Source organism: Danio rerio, chromosome 7, assembly GCF_052040795.2.
Source record: "Danio rerio strain M-AB ecotype USA chromosome 7, GRCz13ab, whole genome shotgun sequence".
NCBI classification, from domain to species: domain Eukaryota; kingdom Metazoa; phylum Chordata; class Actinopteri; order Cypriniformes; family Danionidae; genus Danio; species Danio rerio.
The window spans coordinates 3,460,241-3,476,853 of NC_141027.1; the positions used below are offsets into that span (position 1 = coordinate 3,460,241).

General features: G+C 41.7%; 2 protein-coding genes and 1 long non-coding RNA gene across 3 annotated transcripts in view; all 3 read right to left on the minus strand.

Annotated features, from left to right (window-relative positions):
- Nucleotides 1–16,613, minus strand: part of LOC147842925 (uncharacterized) — a 959,952-nt gene that overhangs the window by 202,776 nt on the left and 740,563 nt on the right. The gene's annotated exons all lie outside the window — the stretch shown is intronic.
- si:dkey-88n24.9 overlaps nucleotides 1–16,613 on the minus strand; it is a 203,030-nt gene that overhangs the window by 94,996 nt on the left and 91,421 nt on the right.
- On the minus strand, nucleotides 8,775–13,531 carry LOC147842933 (C-type mannose receptor 2-like). Its single transcript, XM_087260419.1, has 5 exons — nucleotides 13,274–13,531; nucleotides 12,832–12,867; nucleotides 12,386–12,739; nucleotides 9,710–10,057; nucleotides 8,775–9,553 (listed from the first exon to the last, which is right to left on the minus strand). The coding sequence occupies exons 1-5, from the start codon at nucleotides 13,281–13,283 to the stop codon at nucleotides 9,192–9,194; spliced, it is 1,110 nt and encodes a 369-aa protein (XP_087116545.1). The 5' UTR covers nucleotides 13,284–13,531; the 3' UTR covers nucleotides 8,775–9,191.

Here is a 16,613-nt window from a genome sequence, read left to right on the forward strand (position 1 = left end):
AGATTGATGGATATCTGCATCCACTGTGTCTACCTCATCCAAATCATGAGAGTTTTCTAAATCTACAGGTAAAGTCACATGAACCACAGGGTTGCGGTCTGATTCACAAACAGGAAGTGGGTAAGGATAGTCAGAGGAAGATTGAATTGAGCTCTCAGTGAACGAAACAGCAGACAAGTCTTCGCTTGAGTCCTGATCTGCTCCATTCTGATCAGACTCCACAATGATCAGTGGCTGATTATTTTCACTGGTACTTTGCTCTTTATCAATTCCAACAATTGGCAAGAAATTCACTTCCAGTAAAAGATTCCTATGCACAACTTTAGTGCGGCCTGATGCATCCCTTATCCTATAAACATGAATGTCAGGATTCACTTCAACAACAGTAAACACTCCGTCTTCCCATTTGTCGGCCAACTTCCTTTTGCCTCTTTCTGATTTATTAGCCACCAATACTCTATCCCCCACCGACAAGTGAGTTCCTTTAACACGCTTGTTGTACTGATTAGCCTGATGTCTTTGCTCGACAGAGGAATGCTTTTGAGCGATATCCATAGCATTTTTCAAGCAGCACAGTAAAGACTTGACATAAGAGTCGTAATCAGCAATGTCGGGGTTATCGAGTACTTGATTGAACATGATGTCAACCGGAAGTCTGGGTATGCGGCCAAACATCAAAAAGAAAGGTGCATAACCTGTAGTTTCGTGAATAGTTGCATTGTAAGCAAATGTGAGAGTTTGGATCTGTTGTGGCCATTGACATTTCTCTTTTAAAGGGAGCGATCGAAGCAAATTACCCAAGGTTCTGTTGAAGCGCTCCGTGCCACCATTGCCCATTGGGTGGTAAGCTGTTGTGTGAGATTTTGCAACACCAGCTAGACGAAGAAGCTCTGCTATGAGGTTACTCTCAAAATTTGTGCCCTGGTCAGAGTGTATGCGTTCTGGAAACCCATAGACACAAAACACATTGTCCCAAAGCTTTTTTGCAACTTGCTTTGCTGTTTGATTAGCGCAAGGGAATGCATGAGCAAGCTTGGTGAAGTGGTCAGTAACTACGAGGACATCCACCGAACATTGTTTGCTATTTTCTGCTGACCAAAAATCTATGCACACCAACTCCATCGGGGCAGTGCTCTTGATATTCTCCAAAGGGGCACGAGCAGCAGGTTCTGGTGACTTTGCAAGGACACACCTTCGACAGCATTGAACATATTCTCTGATATTCTTTTCCATATCAGGCCAATAAAAGCGTTGTCTTGCAAGTGAAATAGTACGGTCCTGCCCTTGATGGCCTGCGAGATCATGGATACCAGACAGAGCTTTGTTCCTCAGACTATCAGGCAGTACATACTGTAATCTTTTCCTCTTAGTCAAAGGGTCTTTCGTCACTCTATATAACACATCATCTCTAACTTCCAACTTACTCCACTGCTTCAACAGTCCTATTACTTGAGCACTTGCACCATGCCTTTCTCTTCTTGATGGACGTCTCTGTCTAATCAAGAATGACAACACCTTGGATATAGTCAGATCTTCCTGTTGACTGTCCTTGAGTTCCTGGGCAGAGAGCACTGGTAAAGTCTCTTGACAACCCGATATCATCTGAACATGATGGACTAAATGAAGGGCTCTTGACTCTGCTCCGTCTGTCCAACTGCAGTGTGACTGACAAAGAGCTTTGACTTCATCCACGTTGTAGTCAACACTTTGCGAAAGACACTCCATGGGCTGATTTGGCTGAATATGGCTACTGACCCTGAAAACATCGTGAACGGAATCTTCGCCTATCCCACTGGCCTCCTGCATCAAGTAAGAATACGGCTCATTCAACAGTCTCCGTCCAATTGGCTCAACAAAAGGGTCGCGACTCAAGGTGTCCGCCACAACATTAGCTTTTCCGGGCAAATGTTTCAGGTCAAAAGTGTATGCCGCCAGTTTGGAAACCCATCTCAACTCATAAGCATCAAGTTTTGGCTTAGTCAGAATATATGTGAGAGGGTTATTATCCGTCCAGATGGTAAATTTGTGGCCTTTCAGCCAATGGCTGAACTTCTCACATACACTCCACTTTAGAGCCATAAATTCTAGTCTATGAGCAGGATATCTGCGCTGCGATGTACTGAGGGTCTTGCTTGCAAAAGCAATGGGTCTGGCTTGTAGTTCACCTTTTGGCACTTGGGACAATACAGCCCCTAGCCCGTCCAATGAAGCATCAACAGAAAGAATGAAGGGCTCATTGAAGTCAGGATGTGCAAGCATGACACACTCCAGTAAAGCAGTCTTAAGTTTGTCAAAAGCGACCTGGCACTCTGAAGTCCAATCTGCAGGGGTAAGTTTACGGTAAGTGCCTTGAAACTTCCTTTCCTTAGACAATTTTCCTCTTCTTTTCTGTCCAGCTGTAAGGCCGAAAAGAGGTTTAGAGATAGATGAGCAGTTTGGAATAAAGTGTTGGTAATAAAATACCATGCCAAGAAAAGACTTAATCCTTTTGACAGACGGTGTGCAGCCATCATTATCCATCAGATCATGAGCAGTCATCCTTGTGATGACCTCCACTTTTGCTGGATCAACTGACACACCTCCACTGTCAATGATATGGCCAAGGAATCTTACTTGACTTTGAAGTAGATGACATTTTTTAGGTGAAAGTTTCAGATTGTTCTCCCTCAGTCTATCAAACACTGTACGCAGCCTGGACAGAGCCTCACTTTCAGATGGTGCAAAAACAAGGAGATCATCAAGGTAACATAGAAGCTTTGAAAAGTTCAAGTCTCCGAAGATCCCAAGCATCATTCTCATGAAGGAGGCTGGACTATTACAAAGCCCCTGAGGCATTCGATTATATTCATGAAGGCCTAGCGGTGTAGTAAAAGCCGTATATTTTTTGTCCTCCTCACTCATTGGAATATTATAAAACCCTGACGTGAGGTCCATAGTGCTGAAGAAGCAGTTTCCTCCAAGTGCAGCCAGGCAGTCAGCCTGGTGAGGCAAGGGGTGTGCGTCTTTCATAGTTCTGGCATTTAACCACCTGAAGTCTGTGCAAATACGCAATCCACCATCCTTTTTCCACACCATCACTAATGGTGATGCGTACTCACTTGAAGACTTCCTGATGATACCTTTTTCTTCCATGTCAGTGAGAACTTGCCTTAATTTTTCATAGTGGGCAGGAGGTACTCGCCTATAAGGCAATCGAAAGGGTCGATTATCCGTCAGTCGTATTCGGTGCACATATCCAGTGGCTTCACCACAGTCCAATGAATGCTTGGAGAAGATGTCTTGGTAATCAGCTAGTAACTGGGTAAGTTGAGATTTACAATCATCACTTATCTGACTCCAGTTGACGTCAATTTCCTCAAGACCCAGGTTCAGCAGATTTTTGTCAATGTGGTCAGCTGCACAGGAATTACATGAATCATCTGACTTGTTTTCCACTAGAGTAATGTGCAGTCCCTGAAAAATCTCAAAATCTTCAGATGCAATACACGGAAACACATCAGCCATTTTGCTGTTCCTCTTCAATGTGATCACTTTATTTGTCGGATTCATAACTGTCATAGGCACCCACCTGTCACCCCAAAGTGGTACAACAAGACGACCAACTAGAATGTCTCGAGGCATAGCTTTTGAATTGGTCGGCTCAACGATCACTGTGCTGCCTGGCGACATGGGCACATTAGATGGCAAACGGCCCCAGACCAAATGTTCATGCTTTGGTAAAAGTACCACCGCTTGAGTGAGTTTGACAGTGCCTATTTTGTCAGGAACAGTTTCTCCTTTCCAACGCTCAACACCCGTAAACATTGACAAGAACTGCTGAACGTCTTCATCAAACTTATTGTCAGGTCTAGAAGCAATGTCCCAATAATCATTGTTGTTCTTCAGCTCATGAATTAAGTGTTTAATGATATTAGAGCCCAGAATAAGATCATCACGCTGGCCAGGCACGACCAAGCAAGGTGCAACACACCGAGTGTCAAAGAACTGGATCTCCAAATCATAGAAACCATCAGGCTGGGTTTGCTGACCTCCACAGCCGATCAAGACAATCTTTTCTTCTGAATGCTTTTTTTCAGGCAAAATGCCTGCAGAACTAATTTTCTCCACAGCATGTTTACTGATTGTGCATGCCATAGAACCGGAATCAATCATTCCGTTAAGAATAACGTGGCCATTGACACGAACAGGAACATAGAAAAGGCTACTGAAGGCTTCGACTTTCTGACTAGATTGTACAACTATCTTGGTCCCTCTAGGAGCACTATTACAGTTTTTCTCATAGAGCTGGGCAAGATCGCATTCTTCATGAAGGTATTTAGTATCCATACCCACATCACCCCTTCCATAATGCGGGTTCAATAGTTTAACTGGTTAGGTGGTCTGCCAGCTCCACTTTCCAATTGATGCTGGTTACGATCAGCTCGCTGAGGGCAGTCCTTTTTCCAGTGTCCAGGAGTTAAACACTTCAGACATCTGTTATCCTGTCTACAATGTGACACCGTTGAATGATCCAAAGATCTACAAACCCTGCATGGTTTGCGGTAAGTCTGAAATGTTGTAGCTTGATGATGTGGGCTAACTTGGAATTGGGTCTGTTGAGTGACAAGACGGTCCAATAGACTCACTAGACTTTTCATGCAAGCACTGTCACTGCCAGACTGCACCATAGGAGAAGGTGGAATGGACAAAGGAGAGTTAGAAGCAACTGTCTCAACAACATCAGGACTCTGAGTGCAAGCTCTATGTTCAGTTATATTCAAACTGCGTAAATTAGTGAAGGTCCTAGCTTTCCTCTCTTGCATATGTTCATCAAGTCTCTCCTGTATCTCACCAGCTGACCATTTCTCTGCTGATTTGAATTTGAAGACATTAGAAAGAGACTTATCTGGGCAATGCTTGATAAACATCATGCTGATTTCATGACTTGGATCACAAACGCGCCGACCTTGTCTCTCCAGGCATTCCTTGGCAACATCCATTGTCTTGTTCAGCCTGATCCAATACTCCATTGCATCTTCAGATGGCATCGGTAAAGTATTGTAAAAATCGGCTAGGGGCATACTAGAATAGGAGATGGTGCTGAAATGCTGTTTTAAAATGTCAAAGATCAAGCGAGGTTTACTGGTGCAGTCAGCAGATGTGTTATTACGCAATTTAATTTTCACTACATCACCTGCTTTCCCCATTAGCCTATCCAATATTTCTTGTGACTGCTCATCAGTCGGAATAGCACGTTTTCTCAGATACAGGGACATAATATTTTCCCACTCTTGTACAGTTAATTTATCTGAACCATCGCCCCTAAATATTGGTGGCTCTTTTACATCTGACTGCATCACTAGTTTGACATTAGACAGTGTCATCTCAGCTGGCTGTTCAGAATTACTACGGTTTGTACTGTTATCAGAACGTAGCTGAGCAGTAATAGACTGTCCTACTTTTTCAGCTATTTCACTGATGAGTGAACTCAAATCTGAATTTTGGTTAATTGGAGATGGCATGGCACGATCAACATATCTTGTAGAAGTCAGAACAGGTGTATCAAATGCTCTGCTAGTAGGCCCTGGCATCCTAGGTTCAGAAGGTATTCTGAAAAAACCCCTTCCCCTACCAAACTGGATACTTTGGTCAAACACCTCATTGTCCTTCATCTCTTCAGCAAAGCTATTAACGCCTTCTGCCATATTGCTGTATTGTACCAATTAATTATCTTCAAATTTAAATCAATAAATGAACTTAAATATTGTACTGAACAATGGCAATCAATAACAGTAACCAGTCAGCAAATGTATATTTCAAGAGTCTGAATTCAGTTCGAAAATGTCTTCTGTGAGAGAAAAAAAATGTATATAGTCCACCTCACTTTATATAAAATAGTCCTTTTGTCTTTGAAAAGTACCTAAAACCAGTCCATGCAGCTTCCACGGCGAGCGAGCAGACGTCGGTCTTCAGATGGATCCTTAAAAGGTCACGGCACCATTGTAACGGGTCCCACACGAGTGGAATCCGTCCTGCGTTGTGTTGTTGTTTTTCAATAAAGGACTCCAAACCTCTTACCGCTTGGCACTGTCTTTATTTTCTGCACAAATGGAAAATGTGTTGAAAACATGCATTCTGTGATTATGATCTTCATTAAACAACCGTTTAATGTCTCCATTAACCACGAGACAACCTTCTCTCAGCTCAGAAGGAAGTGAACTGCGATAGCGATTTCTTGAAAGAACATGTATTAAACTAATCTGCTTAACATAAGACTAAATTAATATTAATGACATGAAATCACAAAAACTACCAACAATACAAAAACATACCTGCACAAATGGAAAATGTGTTGAAAACATGCATTCTGTGATTATGATCTTCATTAAACAACCTGTTGGCACACGAGGAGTAATTACAGCATGCTAATATGTGCTAATCTCACTCACAAATGCAAACGATCTCAATCACAACCATTTAGAACCACAGTTTCATATTTCCACATCACAGAGTATGTTTAGCGAAGCAACAAACATTTTAGATTTAAAATATACAATCAACCGTCAATAATATTACCGTTTAATGTCTCCATTAACCACGAGACAACCTTCTCTCAGCTCAGAAGGAAGTGAACTGAGAGAGCGATGAGCGCGCACACGAACGAGTATACACTCTTAAAGTGACAGTACACTTGAACAGGTCCTGAAAGTCACATACAAGCATGAACTCAAAACGATAAAATAATATATATAATAATACAAATGAAGTAAATTAAAATTATACTCAATAGAAAAAAGGATTTTGAGTGAAAATAATATTACCAAAATAACTCTGTTACACAGGCAAAATACATTTCATTTACATATTTGATTTTCCCTCCCCCGCACACCCCTTTCAAACACTCTTTAAACTTTTACATTTCAGAAAATCCCAAAACCCATGTCCCCCTTTTCCCCTATTTGTGGAAGACAACAATTGGCCAGTAACATGATTCTGGTTTTAAAAACACCTCAAAGAAGTCATTCGCCTTTCAGGCTTCCCTCTAGACTCATACTTTAGTCCAGGGGTGCTCAATCCTGTTCCTGGAGATCTACCTTCCTGCAGATTTCACTTGCTACCCATATCAAACACACCTGCCTGTAATTATCAAGTGGTGTTCAGGTCCTAATTAAATGGTTCAGGTGTGTTTGATATGGGTAGCAACTGAAATCTGCAGGAAGGTAGATCTCCAGGAACAGGGTTGGGCACCCCTGCTCTAGTCACTCCTTTGGAATCTGAGCAGACACCACAGCAGCGCTGAAAGGTCTATCGCAACAGCAAATACAGACCCTGGAAAGCTAGTTACCTGACACCTTCATGACTTACATACGTCTCAGCCAGTGCCTCAAAGAAGCCCAGAAGACCCTCACCAGTCGTCATTCACCACCCAAGGGCGAGGGCATGACCCAGCCACTTCCAGCACCTAAGGGTGAGGGCATGACCCAGCCACTTACAGCACCCAAGGGTGAGGTCATGACCCAGCCACTTTTTCTTCCCTTTCTTTTTTCCTTCCTTCCAGCACTAAGTATTGCTCGGCTTTTTACCCATATCACTCACATTAAGGCTGATTCATAGTTCTCCGGTGCAGCCTCACGTAGTCGCATAGCCCTCGCTGCAGCTGACACCAAAAATTTCTTGCACGTCCGCCAGTTCCCGCCTCTTGTAGCATTCAGAAAAACAAAATACCCGCAAAGAAACTCAACATGGAGAAACATAAAATCCTCCTGCAAGCACTTTCGGAAGTGTTATTGCAGAGCAACACAAACAGCATGTAGAATTATAAATGCACGACTTTGAACAAGACAGGCGCCATGGGTCTTGCCGATCACACGACTTAAAAGTATAAATAAGCATTAACTCCAGCAGGACTTTTCTACTTTCCGAGCCCCCTCTTGTCACTCCAATGTCTAATGTCACTCTAGTGACAGTACTAGACAGTGCTTTCACTCCATAGCTCTAGCTCCTCCAGGAGCATTCCTCAAGCTTCAACTACCCCCCCGCTCCAGCAAGTCCCCTCTGCCCACCCATACTGACTCCCGCAGAGTGCTACCCTGAGCTTCGACTTAATCCCTTTATGACCATCTTCTAAGGGCTACTTCCAGCAGGAAAACATCCCATGTGATAAAGCCTGAAACATCTCAGACTGTTTTTTTTTAACATGCTAACAAGTTCACTGTACTCAAATGGCCTCCACAGTCACCAGATCTCAATCAAATAGAGCACCTTTGTGATGTGGTAGAGTGGGAGATTTGCATCATGGATGTACAGCCGACAAATCGGCAGCAACTGCGTGATGCTATCATGTCAATATGAAGCAAAATCTTTAAGGAATATTTCCAGCACCTTGTTATATCAATGCCATAAAGGATCGAAGGCAAAAGGGGTCCAACTGGGTATTAGCATGGCATACCTTTTAAAGTGACCAGCCAGTATGTATACATCTATATACTCACCGGCCACTTTACTGTGCATAAAAATATATATTTTTGTTGAACCACATTTGAAGATATAACACTACACTAAACTACACCAGAAAACTCTGAGAACAGAATCCTGCTTGTTGTCAAACTCTCAAACACCAGCAGGAGGCGCTACAATAAAAATCACCATCCCAGCAGAAACAGGAAGATGAAATTTCCATATTAAATCTGAGCCAAACTGATCAAGTTCAACACACTTTAATATATGCACTGCCTTTAATTTTCTGATTACTGTGATGCTGGAGACACATTAGCAAATAAACAGGAGACAAGAACACTGACTGAAGATCAGTTTATTTCATCAGATATTCTGTTTATTTCATGATTTAGGATCAATCCCATTTTATACCCAAACTTCTCTCTGCCTTTCTGAATAAAGCAGATTTCATTCAGCTGAAACACAAATCATGATTTACTGAAGATCTGCTGCTCACAGAATCACATTTAGCCAAACATAAAGAGACCAAACACCAGCAGAACTAGAAAACACACTGAAAACACACACATCACATCTAAAGAATCTTAAACAAAAGAAAATTAAAACCTAATCTTAAACATTGATGTTAAAGCTTTGTTAAGAACAAATTATTTCATGATAGATAAAATACAGGTGTAAAATGTTTGCCTTACATATATCAGATTAACCCGTTAAAAACACAGTGAAAGTGAGTAAACACACAGACACATCTTCTCTCAGTAGTTAGTGCAGATGAAGTTGAGTCTGTGAGATTCAGGAAGGCTGATCCAGGTCTGATCTCCTCCAGACTGAACTGCTCCTTTTCTGTTCTCCAGTTTGCAGTTTTCCGGTGTGCTGCCGTTCCCTGAAGCCCAGTTCTGATAGCACACCATGTCTCCATTCACCCAGAGCCACATGTTTACGCTGCAGAAGTTGTGTAAACCCAACCACACCGCCTCAGTAGACGCCAGTTTAACCACGTTCATCACACGACGCTGCATCTCCACTGACTGAACCGAGACCAGATCCACATGATTCTGTCTGCAGTATCTCAGAGCTTCAGACCACGACAGATTCTGCTGGATCACAATCAGTTTATCTGGACACAAAACAAAGCAGAAACTAGAGAGAGACTGATCAACAACAACATGCAGAACAAACACTGTGGAGGAATTTGTCATGTCAGACATGTAGAGTCAACTTTAAGAGATCTGGAGCTGATGATGGATTGAGTGTGTGTGGAGGATCTGCTCACCTTCATGACACACAAAAGGAAATGAGCTGGTGCAGGAGATGTCATGCCATTTTCCCTGAACATACAGACTTATTCCTACACAGTTTTCAATGCGTCCTTGATTATCAGGTTGAGTAGTATCCCAGTATCTGAATGAGGAGTTGCTCTGATCTGACCACTGCCATGTGTCTCTGAACAGACCGATCCAGACTGCAGATCCAGATGAGTTTCTGTCATTAATGAACTTCTCCAGCTGTTGATTCTCATTCTGGTTCCTCACACTGACCAGATCAATGTGATTCTGTCTGCAGTAACTCTGAGCGGCTCTCCAGGTCATCATCTGATTGACAAACACCAGTCCTCTCCTCACTTTAATGAATGAAAAATGAACAGGAGCATCATCAGAAATGCCTTTGTTACCAATTGAGTGAGCTGTTATATTTATAAATATTACTGAGATCTGCCACAACAAAGCATCTCACATACATATATAAAGAATATGTGTTATATATCAAGCTTTTTAGAATTTATAATTAGAAAATTCTGATAATACATTTACATGTATACAAGTATGTGTTTGGCAAAGCGGTGGCGCAGTAGGTAGTGCTGTCGTCTCACAGCAAGAAGGTCGCTGGTTCGAGCCTGAGCTGGGTCAGTTGGCATTTCTGTGTGGAGTTTGCATGCTCTCCCCGTGTTTGCATGGGTTTTTCTACGGGTGCTCTGTGTAAATGAGTGTGTACGGATGTTTCCCTGAGATGGGTTGCAGCTGGAAAGGCATCCGCTGCATAAAACATGCTGGATAAGTTGGCGGTTCAGTCCGCTGTGGTGACCCCAGATTAACTGAAGTATGTGGTTTATATTCCGTAATACAACATTTTATTATTGCATGTTATAAAATATGCAGCTGCATTTGTAAAATCGGTTGGCGTCTTACATGCCGCCTTGATGACGTAGACTGGAACATGTTCCAACGCAGTACTGATGGCATAAGCAAATTTACAGAAATGGTTGTGGGATTTACAGGAAAACTAACAGATGACACTGTAGAGAAAACTACTATCAGAATATTTCCCAACCAGAAGCTGTGGGAGGATAAAACCTGCTCATGACACTCGAGGATCCTGTACCGCCACCTACAATAAGGAAGCTACTTTGATCCCATACAAAGTCATGTCATACAATGTCCGGAAAGCAGTGAAGCAAAAATACAGGCAAGGACTAGAGTCACCATTTCAACAAAGTGACTCTAGGAGCCTGTGGTAGGGACTAAAAACAATCCCTACTGGATTGATCCCTACTTAGCTGGATTTAGCTGGTCAGTTTCTAGCCTGACGAGCTAAGACCAGGCTGGAAATGGCTGGAAACCAGCCTGGAAATGGCCTAAACCCCTCTAAAACCAGCCTGGTTGACCAGCTAAAACCAGCCAACCAGCCTAATCTGGTTTAAGCTGGATTTTTCTGCAGGGATAACAGACTATAAAGCACCAACATACAGTATGAAGAGCACAGATGTGTCTCTGGCAGGCGAGCTGAACACCATTCATGCTCACGTCAAGGCTGCAGGCAATGCCAGCACCAAAACTGGGTTTATCATATCTGAGCATGACAGGAGAAGAGCCTTTAGGAGAGTGAACACCAGTAAAGCACAATGATAAGACAGCATCACAGAACGAATGATAATCTCCCGGAAATTGCACGTCTCTCGCTCGGTCCTTAAAAAGGTCGCACAACCCTCTCCACCACATCCCTCCCAGCTCTTCAGTTACGTCGCGCGCAACTCACCCATTTTTAGATAAAAAAAAAAAAGATATTAAATCACTTGACAGCACTACTTTTTGTTTATTTTCTAATGCAAAACTATTTCTTCTTAATTTATTGTCTATAGTTATTATTTTTTGTTGTTGTTATTATTTTAAGGTCAGGAGTGGTTGTTAAAGCTTTTCACTGCATATCATCTTCAGTGCGACTCTTGTTTTGTGTAATTATGTGAATTGGAATGGAAAATCTTTGCCTGACAAATAAATGTCAATTTTTTGTTTAACTCTAATATCTCCTGAAATAATTTAAATCTAGTAGATTGTTTAGGCTGATGTTTCCACAGCCTACGACCAGGATTAGTCATACATTCAGGCTCAATGGATAAAGCATAGGCACAGCAATAGAGACCTATTGATTTCTGACAATAACTGACTTAGTATGATATAATCTAGTGGCTAAATCAAACTTTCTTTATGTATGAGCAAGCATGGGGCCACCTAATATTACTTAAAGGAAATTAGTTTACAGTTATATCCTCTATCTAAGAATCAAAACTGCTGAGGATGTGTCTGTGAGCAGATAGAGCTGGCCAGCATACTGACTCTAAGCGACTTTGGGTAAACGATGAACCATTAACTGAAAATAAAGATTTAATAGGTTAATCGAAATCTAATTTAGACCAAATCACAACCTATAAGGTGATCAACTTGAATTAGATGAATCTACATTTAAATTAGTATAAATTGGAGTCAGATTAAAATTCGGAGTTTGAAACAAATGAAAATTTATTTTAACAATATATTACTTTTCACATGTGTTGAAAAGGCTCACACGCATTTAACCTTCACCCATACTGTTAGTTGTCTCATAGGACTAATAAATGAACCCTTACACTAGAATAATCACATATATATTTTATTTCATAAGGGTTTGTACTCACTGTTGTAGCAGATGAAAGTCCAGGCGTCACTATATGGTGCAACAAACCACTTTCCATTTCTCATAACAGTACAATTATCACCTTCGGCTGGTTGTCCAGATGCCCAGTTCAGAAAGAGCACAGGATCACCTGAAGACCAATGCCATTTATAAACACTCATCTTCTGAAGACCAATCCAGGCATATCCATCATTCACTTTCACACTCTTCTTCAGCTGGATCATGTCGTTCATGTTATCAACAGTGGCCAGATCTGTGTAATTCTCTCTGCAGTATCTCTGAGCTTCAGTCCAGGTCTTGTTCTCATTGATAAAGTAATACTGACGCTGAACACATTCAGATATGGAGCAAAGAGCTGTGAAAGAGACACTTTGCTTTAATGTTTTTCAGAACAGAGTCAAACCTAATGAAACTATAAACCATCAATAAAACTACAAACACACTCACCAATGAGAAGAGGGAAATATAGAGGTTGAGCCATTTCTGAAAAGAAAAAAAAAACTTCCATTTAGGAGTAAAACATTTCAGTAAAAGAGAAGCATTAATCCAGAATACGCAACCAACAAGAGGATCAACAGATGTCAGAAGTGTGTAAATACTGTCGATGTGAGTTGTTCTTACTTCAGAGTTTCTGTCCTCAGTCTGATGTTTCTGTCTGCAGCTTCAGACTGTGTGATTATTCTATAGTTGCTCTCATCCGTCATTCAGAACGTCACATTGTTTGTTTATTACTCTAAACAAGGGCCTTGTTCATTTTTCTTTCTCATTCACATATTTTCTGTACTTGTGTAGGATTATGTTCATTTGAATGTGGTCAAGAGTCTGTATGTTTCATAAAGTATTTTCATAATAGCTACAGAGGAAAAGTCCACAATAAAATTTGCATTACCTTTTATCATGTCAAGAGTTCACACTTAGCTGATGATTGATAATAAAGCTAGTTTGGCATTATGAGCCCTGAGCTCATAAGATCCTCGAGCCTGGGGCTTCCTCCCGTTTGGAGGGAGATCTCAAGGATTCCCCTGTCATGGTGGCTGAAGAGCAGATAGTAGATGATCGCTCGGTTCCAGCTCACATCTCAGCCTGCCTGTTGGACATTTCACACTGGATGAAAGATCATCATCTTCAGCTTAACCTCGCAAAAACGGAAATGCTTGTAGTTTCTGCCAACCCGACTCTACACTATAACTTTTCAATCCAGATGGACGGGGCAACCAATATTGCATCCAAAATGGTGAAAAGCCTTGGAGTAACGATTGATGACCAACTAAACTTCTCTGACCACATCTCTAGAACTACTCGATCGTGCAGATTCGCACTCTATAACATCAGAAAGATCCGACCCTTCTTATCTGAACATGCAGCTCAACTCGTTGTTCAAGCTCTTGTTCTCTCCATACTGGATTACTGCAACTCTCTACTAGCCGGGCTTCCAGCTAACTCTATCAAGCCTCTTCAGATGCTTCAGAACACAGCAGCATGAGTGGTCTTTAGTGAACCTAAAAGAGCACATGTCACTCCGCTGCTCATCCGTTTGTACTGGCTGCCAGTTGCTGCTCGCATCAGATTCAAAGCTCTGATGTTTGCTTACAAAGCGGTTTCTGGCTTTGCTCCTTATCTGCTCTTACTTCTGCAGATGTATGTGTCCTCCAGAAACTTGCGTTCAGTGAATGAACGTCGCCTCGTGGTTCCATCCCAAAGAGGGAAGAAATCACTTTCCTGAACTCTCGCATTCAATCTGCCCAGTTGGTTTAATGAACTCCCTAACTGCATCAGAACGGCAGAGTCACTCGCTGTCTTCAAGAAACTAAAAACTCAACTCTTTAGTCTCCACTTAATCTGCAATTGCCTCTCTAGATATACCACTAACTGTACTCAAAAAAATAAATAAATAAATAAAATTAAATTTTACTAATACTTTCCTTCTTAGACTTTACAGACCTGTAACTTGCATACAACACTTATTCATTGTTGCTCTTATAATTGTGTAAGTTGCTTCCTTGTCCTTATTTGTAAGTCGCTTTGGATAAAAGTGTCTGCTAAATGACTAAATGTAAATGTAAATGTAGTTGCTCTTTAAAGAGATAATTACTTAGTAGGAGCATATCTATGGTGTTGATTTGGATTAGCCAATGAACTTAGGTTGCATGTTTTTGGACGACGAAAGGAAACCAGGGGACCCAGGGGAAACCCAGGTGAGTACGGGGAGAATGTAAATACTTTGCACAGAAACGTCGGCTGGTTTACATTTACATTTAGTCATTTAGCAGACGCTTTTATTCAAAGCGACTTACAAATGAGGACAAGGAAACAATTTACACAAATATAAGAACAACAATGAATAAGTGCTGTAGGCAAGTTACAGGACTGTAAAGTCTAAGCAGGAAAGCATTAGTAATTTATTCATTTATTCTTAAAATTTTTTTGTAGTTAGTTGAGGAGTCAGAGAGGGAGTTGCATATTAGTAAGGAAAGTGGAGACTAAATAGTTGAGTTTTTAGTTGTTTCTTGAAGACAGCGAGTGACTCTGCCATTCTGATGCAGTTAGGGAGTTCATTAAACCAACTGGGCAGATTGAGCTTGAGCGTTCAGGAAAGTGATTTCTTCCCTCTTTGGGATGGAACCACGAGGCGACGTTCATTCACAGAACGCAAGTTTCTGGAGGACACATAAATCTGCAGAAGTGAGAGCAGATAAGAAGGGGCGCAGCCAGAAAGCGTTTTGTAAGCAAACATTAGAGCTTTGAATTTGATGCGAGCAGCAAATGGCAGCCGGTGCAAACGGATGAGTAGCGGAGTGACATGTGCTCTTTTAGGTTCATTAAAGACCACTTGTGCTGCTGCGTTCTGGAGCAGCTGAAGAGGCTTGATAGAGTTAGCTGGAAGCCCGGCTAGTAAAGAGTTGCAATAGTCCAGTCTGGAAAGAACAAGAGCTTGAACAAGGAGTTGAGCTGCATGTTCAGATAGGAAGGGTCGGATCTTTCTGATGTTATAGAGTGCGAATCTGCACGATCGAGTAGTTCTAGAGATGTGGTCAGAGAAGTTTAGTTGGTCATCAATCGTTATTCCAAGGCTTTTCATCATTTAGGATGCAGTAATGGTTGCCCCATCCATCTGGATTGAAAAGTTGTGATGTGGAGTCGGGTTGGCAGAAACTTCTATTATTTCCGTTTTCGTGAGATTAAGCTGATGATGATGATCTTCGAGGTTTGGTAAAGATTACATTTACATTTACATTTAGTCATTTAGCAGACGCTTTTATCCAAAGCGACTTACAAATGAGGACAAGGAAGCAATTTACACAACCAAGAGCAACAATGAATAAGTACTAAAGGCAAGTTTCAGGTCTGTAAAGTCTAAGAAGGGAAGTGTTAGTAGTTTTTTTTTTTTTTTTTTTTTTTTTTTTTGTACAATTAGTGTGATATTCAAAGAGGCAATTGCAGCTTAGGAAGTGAAGTGGAGACTAAATAGTTGAGTTTTTAGTCGTTTCTTGAAAATAGCGAGTGACTCTGCTGTTCTGATGCAGTTAGGGAGTTCATTCCACCAACTGGGCAGATTGAGCGTGAGCGTTCGCGAAAGTGATTTTTTCCCTCTTTGGGATGGAACCACGAGGCGACGTTCATTCACAGAACGCAAGTTTCTGGAGGGCACATAGATCTGCAGAAGTGAGTGCAGATAAGAAGGTGCTAGGCCAGAAGTCACTTTGTAGGCAAACATCAGAGTTTTGAATTTGATGCGAGCAGCAACTGGCAGCCAGTGCAAACGGACTAGCAGTGGAGTGACATGTGCTCGTTTAGGTTCATTGAAGACAACTCGTGCTGCTGCATTCTGGAGCAGTTGAAGAGGCTTGATAGAGTTAGCTGGAAGCCCAGCTAGTAGAGAGTTGCAGTAATCCAGTTTGGAGAGAACAAGAGCTTGAACAAGGAGTTGAGCTGCATGTTCAGATAAGAAGGGTCGGATCTTTCTGATGTTATAGAGTGCAAATCTGCACGATCGAGCAGTTCTAGAAATGTGGTCAGAGAAGTTTAGTTGGTCATCAATCGTTACTCCAAGGCTTTTCACCATTTTGGATGCAGTAATGGTTGCCCCATCCATCTGGATTGAAAAGTTATGGTGTAGAGTCGGGTTGGCAGAAACTACAAGCATTTCCGTTTTTGCGAGGTTCAGCTGAAGATGATGATCTTTCATCCAGTGTGAAATATCCAACAGGCAGGCTGAGATACGAGCTGGA